This window comes from Monopterus albus, unplaced genomic scaffold, assembly GCF_001952655.1.
Source record: "Monopterus albus unplaced genomic scaffold, M_albus_1.0 scaffold23.1, whole genome shotgun sequence".
Lineage (NCBI taxonomy): Eukaryota > Metazoa > Chordata > Actinopteri > Synbranchiformes > Synbranchidae > Monopterus > Monopterus albus.
The window spans coordinates 507,776-518,146 of NW_018127903.1; the positions used below are offsets into that span (position 1 = coordinate 507,776).

The 10,371-nt window shown below is 39.3% G+C and overlaps 1 protein-coding gene across 1 annotated transcript in view; it reads left to right on the forward strand.

Annotated features, from left to right (window-relative positions):
• trpm3 (transient receptor potential cation channel, subfamily M, member 3) overlaps positions 1-10,371 on the forward strand; it is a 131,133-nt gene that overhangs the window by 80,244 nt on the left and 40,518 nt on the right. The window contains 2 exon segments of the mRNA XM_020594295.1: positions 5,255-5,429; positions 5,914-6,037. Coding sequence (XP_020449951.1) covers positions 5,255-5,429; positions 5,914-6,037 — 299 coding nt within the window.

A 10,371-nucleotide genomic window follows, 5' to 3' on the forward strand; every position in this document is an offset into this window, starting at 1 on the left:
TATCCTTATGTACATTTGGATTCAGTTGTTATTTTGATACTGTTATATGTGGTTAATGCATGCTATTGCCGTATTTATTCTAACTACTACTTACTTTATTAATTTTCTGTTTGCCTTTCTGGATTTATTGAGTGTTTTGCATATTACTTTTCGTTGTGTCCTGATACTTACTTCTATAGTGTACTGCCAGAGAGGCCGCTGTACAAGTGTTGATAACAGATGTGCGAAGAAGAGTTCCAAGATGGCGTTACTGAATACACAAGTGTTGTACTGCTGCTGTGTAAAAGTATTCAATTAAATAGACTGTTCGGAATATACCCGGTGTCTTTACTCACATCTATCAGACACTACACACACACTCATTGACAGTGCACGCAAACACAAGATGACAGAAGCGTGAGGGAGAGATATGCCTAATCTCCCCCTGCGGTATTGTGATGTCTGGGCAATCCTACAGCTAATCCTACTGTGCCCGTGTATGATTTTCCATGCAATGGCTATCACCATGTCAGTGCCAGAAATGCTGTAGCAATCAAATTGGCTCCACAGTATTATAACACAATTTTTAATTATGGGAATCAATTCTATGTGACAGATGTATGGGCATTTTGGTCTGACTACATTAGTGCAAACCAAGTCTTAACAAATGTTTTAAGTCATGATAATTTTACTGAACTGTTTAGATTTTTTTGTTGAACACAGTTTGTGGTTATTTTGCACATTGCACATCTCCATTGCAAGTTATGGTGACACCACTGGCAACTGTCACAACTGATGGTCCCTAAACCTTTCACTTTTTACCTTCCTATAATGCATTAGTGTTGCATACTTTCTCCTCCGGTCTCTTTTGTATATTTGATGTGGTGGGAAGCTCTTCGGTGAAAAGTGGAGTGAAGATCTCGGGGACAATGCTGGCCAGGTGTAAACACATTAAATGCCAGGAAAATGGAATTGGGAGGCTGTGAATATAGTGGATGGAGCCAGCACATCCATATGCTGTGCAATGCCTTACATGTATGACTCTCTTGTGACTTAATGAGTCTGACATGGTCTGCCTTGATAGAATATTGACAGAGACGCATACACCAATGGGCCTGGAGGATCATGAAAAGGAATGAACACAGGCAGCACAGGGCACTTCATATGCAAATGCAGGAACATAAACATTTTTTCCATAATTATATACAAAATATATAAAAAGTGCCATATAAATTGCTCATCCTGATATATTTGTGATCTTTAAGGTCTCTCTCTCTCTCTCTCTCACACACACTCACACACACACACACACACTCAGACAGGGACATTTCTTTCTCTTGAGCTCCTCCATCTTCAGAAACTAGCAGATGTTGTCAACTCAACGATATAAAAAAATCAATAAAATGATTGGCACCAGCCAGCGCAGCTCACTGAACCACTGCAAGCCTTTCTGACATGTCTCTAGCAGTGGCTCTAATGCTTTTAAGTCACACCTGCCTCACAGAGAGGAAAAGTAGAATAAAAAGAAAGGAGACTGAGAAAAGGGAATGCGAGTGAGAAGACAGAAGAGAATTATATAAAGTGTGAAGGAAGTGTGAGGCAGCTGAGGGGGATGCAGGCAGTGAGACGAGATATTACCTTGAGGTGTCTTAACTGAAAAGCAGGGGATAAAAAAGTGAAAAGGCAGTGAGAGAAAGAACATAATAGGCTTCATCCATGAATGTTTATTTTCTCTTGTAAAATTGAACAAGAGGAAAATAAAAATACCCTAAATCATTTTCATTCACATGTTTGCACATGTGATAGTTTAAAATTGGATGCACAATCCAGGCACAAAAAAAAACAATTAATTTGTGCAAGTTTAGATCAAGTCTGTGAAAATGTATAAGGGACCTTAAGTTTGGAACATTAAGGTGGGCACATACTGTAAGTACTTTGTATCTTAAATGTGTGCATAGGTGTAGTTGTGTGTATTTTAACTCTGTTTCAACTGTGTAACCTTCACTTACCTTCCTATAGCAGTGGTCTCATTAATCACAGTATACGTAAAACATGAAGTAGCTAGAATAATTGAATCTAGAAGCCATTAGGTTCTGTGCCACAGATGATATGAGACTGTGACCTCTACCATGGAGCAACCCACATAGAAAAGATTATTGTTGATTTGTAGTACATTGAAGGCAAGCGAGCTGTAACAATCCTTCTTCAGACCTGTACAAACTGGCTCAAAGCATACTACTAAATTTTTTAAAAGTTTAGACAAGACTGGGCAATTTTTAATGGTTCTGTTTCTATTTCTTCACATCAGGTAAATTTATTATTTTCACCAATTGTCTCTTCGTGTAAGAGATATATGTTACAGATCCTTTAAACTGTGATTGTGAGTAAGCCTGTCTTACTGCATTCTTGCAGTTATAGTAATTCAGTGATTAGCTAGAGTCCAAACAAGGTGAGATAGAGGCTGGAACATAATATTTGTGGCATAACGACATGTTGCCTGTTGCTCTAATGGGTCATTTAAATGCTCTGCAGACAGTAGATTGTTTATTATTTGGTGAAGCAATGTCACATGAGCTGAATCCAGAATGTTTTGATGTGGACAGGTCAATCTGTCTTTTTGTCACATAAGAAACAGATTAAGATAAGCTGTAAACCCGCTTATACTTGCCATTTTCAGTGACTTGTATCACAGCTAAATCCAGATGAGATCTGATACCTTTTATTTACACTTAGCCATACATGCGAGTCTTCTTCAGCTGGATCACAATTCTGATTGCAATCCATTTTGATTATCAGGGGATACATGCAAATAAGGGTCAACCCTGCACACAACCCTTCACTGGAGTCACTTTTTCCTGTTCCGAGGCAGGAAGAATGACCACTAATTTCAGTGTAACAATTACCATTCAGCATTTGATTTAATCTTAATTCTTGCAAGTCAGACACAACAGGATTTCTCGATGTCACAAAATGACCAAAAAAAGTTAATTCTGAGAGAAACTTTGCTCTTTTAGTTTCCCACACCTGCTGACTGCTGTGTAGCCTGTTCAGTGCCTTCATGGATCTGATGTTTCTTGTTTGCTTTTATTGTTTCTAGAATAATGGTGTTTGTGCATGTGTGAGAGCATTTTTTTTTCCCAGGGCAGGGAGGGGGGGGGCTGTGAAGACATCGACCCACATACTGTAGCACACCTCCTCCAGTCATGCTGATACTAATTTTAACACATGCACGGACAAACTCGCAGACACTCGCGCACACACACACACACACACACACACAGTCATGTAGCACACAGAGTATGAGTCATTTCTGGATCCTAATTAGGACTATTTAAGAATGCTGTGCATGTCTTGCTTACACACTCCTCTTTTCCTCACTAAATCCTTCTCTTCCTTTATACTTCCTTGTTTCTCAGGATGGATAAATATAATGTAGAACACTGTGGCCGTGGATTCTCACTGAGCACATTTCCCCTTTTCATCTGCCTCTGCTTTTTCACACTTCTTCAGGGTAGTTTCCCTCCTGAGAGAACAGGTGGGCAGACCACACATCACATGACAGGGACACCACACAAGTATATGAGCAATAACAAAAATAAAAATAACAGTTGATCTAATTAAAGATCAACACAAAACAACTAGCCTACTGTAGATATATATGGAATATATTTTCTCGAAACAATAAAACTACAGACATGGTGATCCACTCTCCCATCTCCCTGTGGCTTGTTTTGACTGCACCTGACATGCATCATGCCAGCAGGTCAGTTGACAGTAAAGTACAGCATATTAGAAGCCTTGGAAAGATAAGTTGAGGCAGAGCACAAATCTATTCATGTCTCCACATTAGGAGAGGTTTGGTTCACAATTTTCACATGTGGCACAGCAGCTGTAATTGCATTAAATACTTAATCTTCTGCTGTGATGTTGTGATCTTACTTTTGACGTGTGGCGTTGCCTCCAAAGCTCACTAGTCATCAGTATCAATACTTGATCTGACACAATCACAAACTCACATGCACACATTCAAGTAACATCAAAAACGGGCATCCAGAAGAAATGGAAGAATCTAATACAAAATGTAAGGCATTAATCTGCTGTGCTCTCGCACTCTGCCCTGTTGATGCTTGGTTGGGTGATGTGTTGTGGCACAGTGATGTTTTACCTCTTTGAAGTACGCAAGGCCCCTAAAATATTCTCCTTATGTAACTGTTCCTGTTGCAAGGCCGCATGAGGCTCTGGGAGGCAAAGCATAATGGTAATGGGAATGCTTCTGAATATGTGCATGTGCTTGTGTGAGTGTGTGTATACCATACGCAAGTATGAGTTTGTACTTGGGACTCATCTGCATGCATGTTTGAGAGACAGACTATGCCTACCCCTCTGTGAATTATGCAGACCAGGATGGGGGTGCTGGGCGAAAAAGATCCAGCAGTTACACGGCTTTGGAATTAAAAGAGTCAACACTCAGCAGAAAACACAACCACGTGAAGCTGAATGTGAACTGAGTGGCTATGGAAAGAAAACGGTGGCGAGGACGACAGTGAGTGAGAGAGAGAGCAGGAAAGGGCAGGATGAGAGGGGAAGGGTTTAAGAAATGGATGACAGAGACCATAAAAGGGCAAAGGGCATAATGGAGTAAAACCAAATGCGATTCTGGAGTTTACAGTGCTTATGGTGTCTTAAAGGCAGTGCTCGGTGGTATAATAAGAAGCCAAGTACAGAGGAAACAAGCTACAAAGAGGGAATCAAGAATAAGCCAGGAAAATCCTTTAAGTTGGGCAAGACCTTCCATATCTACAGTAGACCCTCCTGTACATATTTTCACTGTATGAACAGAGTCAAAACACCCTGCTAATTACCCACAATTACCTCTGTGGATAATTACCTCACTAACCAAGATCACACCGTTTGGAGATAAAAATGAAATTATTCGAAAGACAATGGGAAGAGTCAAACTATGGAGTACAAAGTATAAAGTGGGCTGGTTATTTCTGGTACACATGTTTGTTTTTTTTCTCAATCCTTCTCTGCCATTGCAGCTGTACAGTGTCTTGACAACAGAGTTATGAGACATCACAGGTGTCATTTACACCTTGTTAGTAACAAATTTGGATTACGTTTTTTCTATTTATGGATCAAGTATTGCTGATGGAATGAAGCCTGTTTATTGACTATCCTTTATTTGTCTTTTTTCCACCCTGAACTCTTTTCCTTTTTCATTTTTCTGCATTGTTCACCCCTTGTTTCTCCTACTCCTGCTGTGTGTGTGCAGGTATCGGTCAGGGTGTGCCAGTGGTGGCTCTGATTGTAGAGGGAGGCCCTAATGTGATCTCCATAGTGCTGGAGTACCTCAGGGACACTCCTCCAGTCCCTGTGGTGGTGTGTGATGGCAGCGGCAGAGCCTCGGACATCTTGGCCTTCGGACACAAATACTCTGAGGAGGGAGGGTATGCGCTCACATATGCACATTATGCTGTAATTCAAAAACAGTAGCTTACTAATATGAATTTTATCCAGTGTAGAAAATCAGTTGTAGTGTGTATATTTTCCAATGTACAACAATGTGCTCTGATTCTGCAGCTATGTGTTTCTTTGGAAAATATAGTTTCAGGAGAAAAAAACATGAAGTGATGAAAGAACTTGCAACAATGTATCAGCTTTTGGAAATGTGCTGACTCATTACTTTAATAAGACACAAGTAAACATTTTTGGTTATACTGTATTCCATATGTGACGCACAATTCAGAATAGTTTTTCCAGCTTCATATATTTGTCTACAGACGATCAGAGACAGTAGTGCTGAGAGTCCTAACCTTGGTTTCACTTACTGACTGACAAATCTAATTTGCCTGCTTCCCCCTCACTATTTTCTTCTCCTTACCTCTATTTGACCCCGTCTGACACCCTTTTGTCTTAATTCTGCCCCTGCAGCATAATTAACGAGTCTCTAAGAGACCAGTTGCTGGTGACCATCCAGAAGACATTCACCTACAGCCGCACGCAGGCGCAACATCTGTTTATCATTCTCATGGAGTGCATGAAGAAGAAGGAGCTGGTGAGGGTCACTTTCAAACATGCACATGCATGACATGAGCAGTACATATACAAAAAAATGGAAGCACAGATTCATATAGACAGATGCACCTGCTTTCACATATACATTGTGAGGACATTTTGGTGAACAATAGACTCCTGATCAGCCTGTGAATGAGGCTCAAACATATCCGACTGAATCTTTTCATTTTTTTCCCCCTGCCATTGTATCCACATCCTCAGGGATTTCACCAGTCAACCTGAGGAAAGCAGGATTTATTCAACGTTTTTGTGGAAAAACTCTTAGACAGTATATTTTTCATAGCTGAGTATTTTTTATAAGCCTTAAAACCCCTCTGGAGAAGATCTTTAATGATCACAACTAAATATCTATGCTCAACCTTTACTGTATCCCTAACCTAAACCTAATTCTACCCTTACCCCTAAAACCAAGTCTTAACCCTCAAACAGCCCTTTGCTTAATCCTTAATGTCTCTGATGTTATAGTGAAGTCCAAGACAAGAAAAATATGTCAAAGTTGCTCATCATGAAACATTTACTGAAGCATTTCTTTTCCTATCTTTTATGTATTACATATAATGTTAAGTGAATGTAAATTCAAATGACATCTGGGACCAAATGGCGTCCACCTTGAGAGTTTGCACCCTTTTGGAGTGTTGAAGTCAAGGAAGTCAAAACACATGCTGTCAAGTGTGGCTGTCACACACATCCCCCTCTCCTGGACAGGAGCCCCAGTCCCTTTAGAGCACTGTCAGTCATATGAAACCAACTTCTTGTAAATGCTGCTAAATGTTGTGTGTGTAACAATGGCCTATCTCTGTGTTTTCCTCAAGTGTCTGCACGTGTGTGTGTTTGTTTACATATGTTGACCACGATACAGTTGATCGCAGTAATGTCATAGTGAGTCAGACAAAAGAAATCAAAAGCATGTGCACAGACACATAAAGCACACAGTTTTATGCAGAGAACCCGGCATTGGTCATGGCTGTGCAGCATTTAAATGGATTGATTACATTCTCAGTGGTTTGTTGATACTCGCACTGATGTATCTTCTCAACACAGTACACTAGGGCAGAACAGTGTAGCATGAATCATTTAGCAGGAGCAGCTGTAGAAGCCAGATAAACTGATACTGCCTCTTTCTCAACTTATAACCACTGTAAAGAAACTGAGCACGAAAATTTCATTTTGTCAGCATCATAGAAGTCCACAAAGCCTGCTTCCCCATTGCATATTGTATTGCATAATATCACTGAATTTTAGAGACCAATTATGGGTTTTTGTTTGTTTGTTTTTTGGATAGCCCATTTGCTTCCTAAGAAAGAAAGTGTTATTTAGCACTAGCTCTTTGTTCACAATATAAATGCAAAAATCTAGTTCTGGCAGAGTTTGAGTTTCAAAACTACATATGTTTGTTATGAAGGAATTTGATCTAGCAGTCTTTCTAATCACTACACTGCTCTGTGAGTTGAAGTAGTGGGCAAGGCATCCTGTGGACTTGTGTAACTTGCATAATTAATTAAAACATCTGGATAACCATGCAGGTACAGGTACTGTCATAAAAATTGCCACCAAAATAGCAAAGTGCAGGCACAGAAACAGTGGGATAGGAGATCATAACAAGGATGATGCACTACATATTTTATGTATGACTGTAAAAATAAATGATCATCTTTGGCTTATAACTTCAACAATTTACCAGTGACATAAAACTTTGCTCCTTGTGTGTCAAAAGGCTCCATAAAAAGGCTTTTCTCAGTGCAGACACACTGTAGTCATCGGTGCCCATGCACCATGCATGCATAAGAGTCAAAAAAAGAAAAACAAACTGAGCTGAATATAGTTGTTCGAGAAGGAGAGAAATAGATGTGTCATCTCTCAGCTGTTTTGTACCTTTCTGTCTGTTTCTCTTAGTTGATTTCACAAGCCTCCTATTTATCAGGACAATAGGCATCACGGGGGTCCCTCCAGCTTGGACCGATAAAGTCATAGAGTGCATGTGTGTTAGATTGGAGGAAGTAGTCATAAGGGTCCCCGAGGCAAAAAGATAAAGGTGCTCCCTTTAAAACTAAAATTATACTGTATATTCCTATTATATAAAATTATGTATTCACAATGTTCCCGTGATAGTTTGACCCTGATAATATCACTCTTTGACCATGAGTACCCATCCCTAGCATTTAGAATCACATTGATATCATTATTACACTTACACACCTATGACTGTATAACAGAATGACAATACCTTGTAAATATACTTTTGTATATATCTATCTGGAAAACCGCATCTAAACTGTGTGTATATATATTTTTATATTTATAACTACTTTATTTTTATTTTTCTAATGCACATTCTTTTTCTTTTTTGTCCTCTCAGTCTTATCTTGTTTATTTGTTTACTTTTTGCCTCCCGGAAGAACATTGTACATATTTATTGAGAGCCACTGTACCGAAATCAAATCCCTTGTGCGTCCAACACCCCTGGCCAATAAAACTGATTCTGATTAGTTTGAAGGTTATTCAAGAAATGTGATATTTCAGTAATGGTGGTTATTGTCGGGATCTAGCTCAGTAACTTCTGAAGATAGATCAAATTGTTTGACAGTCTACTGAATCAGCAGAGTTTCAGCTAGAATTTGATATTAGTTACAAGTCTGTAGCTTTATCTGTTGTCTCACAGTGTGTTTTCCATAAGAGAGTTTTTGGTGAGCCCTGTAAATTCTGGATCACCGCATCCAGAATATTACTTGGATTCAGATCATACTTCGTGTGTGGTAGATCTTATGGGGAAGTTTTCTTGCCATTTTCGTCCAATTATTGTAGACATTGTGTATGGAATCAGAGGCAAAGCTGTTGCATTAGACTGCGTTCAGTGGTATGGTATACAGTATGCAATAAGGTCTTCAGTGAGCGCATATGAGTTTTATAGTACCTGTACCGCAATAGTAATAGTGCTTACAGAAACCAATGTTTACTCTTGTACAAAAGCCAAGTAGTGCCAAACCCATGCTAACACCCAAGTTAAATTCACAAAACCAGGTTGAAACATGTGCACGGACTCATTCACATTTAGCTGCAAATGTACATTTATCCAGGGTAAGTACATCAGTTTGAAAGGGGTGTGAATGTGAGAGAGAGACAATGAGAATGCAAGTTTGTTTCTGTGCAAGTATGACTATGCTTTCATTTCTCTGACTCTGCAGCAGGAAACCCAAAGAGATGCACAACAGAAAAACTAAAAATGAGATGGGATGAGAGGGGGTTTGTGTGTGTGAGGGCAAATGGAAAGAAGGAGGGAGAAGGTCTTATTTTGCTTTTTATTATTCTCAGCATGTTGGTTTATTAATGTTGACAGTTTGTGCTTCAGTTATTACCCCATTGCCTCTACTTTGTTTATGCAGTACTCAGGACTGCTCATGCTTTATATCAAAAGGCAAAAATCCCTATTGCATGCACACTGAAATGTATCCATACATACAGTAAGTACTTATATATTTGTCTGACTAGTAGTAGAATTGGCAGCTGTATTCAAGCCTCATAACCACTTTTTGCTCCTTTTTTGGGCTTTTTTATATTTCAAGATGCCACATGATGAATGATATCATTAATATATTTCTGTGAAGTTAGTTTGGCAGTAAATTATAAAACAATTAAGTGCTCTTTGGAGCTGCAAACAATAGTTCTGCTTATGTGCTTTATGGTTTCATTTGGTGTAATTTTAGTGTCCTGGCTCATTTCCCAGTATAAGATCTGATCTGATATATGATAGATTGTTAGGTTTTAAATTGGAAGAAGGAGGGAGGAGCAAAATGCAAAACTAATCAACAAATAATGTCCAGGCTCTTGCGTTTTACAGAGGGGCAATGAGAGGGAATGGTAAAAGAGTTGCATAATTTTTTTCTGGATGATGACTAATTATCTTCCTCATACATACACATCATTTAGCGTGTTTCTTTAATCCCTTCTACACACAGATGGAACCATTTCTTATCAAACCCACTGGAAAGACTTCAAGCGGTCTGGTAATCAGTGGCTTTAAATATTATCAGGGCCTGATGTCACATACAGTAGCTCTTTTTTCACTAAAAATGCATGGATCTAGTTCTAGGTCCAATCAGAAAGAAGTAGGGGGATATTCTGGTACTGTATCTCCCAACTTGGTATGAGTAATTGAATGTAGAATAGCCCTTATATGTTTAATTTGGATTAAATATGCAGGAGGAACCACCAACCCACATAGTTCCTCTGCCTTCCTGACACGAGAAACTAAGAAAGAGTAGGAGCAAGACAAGAACATGAGATAGAGATGTGAGGGAGAGAGAGAGGGAGGGTGGG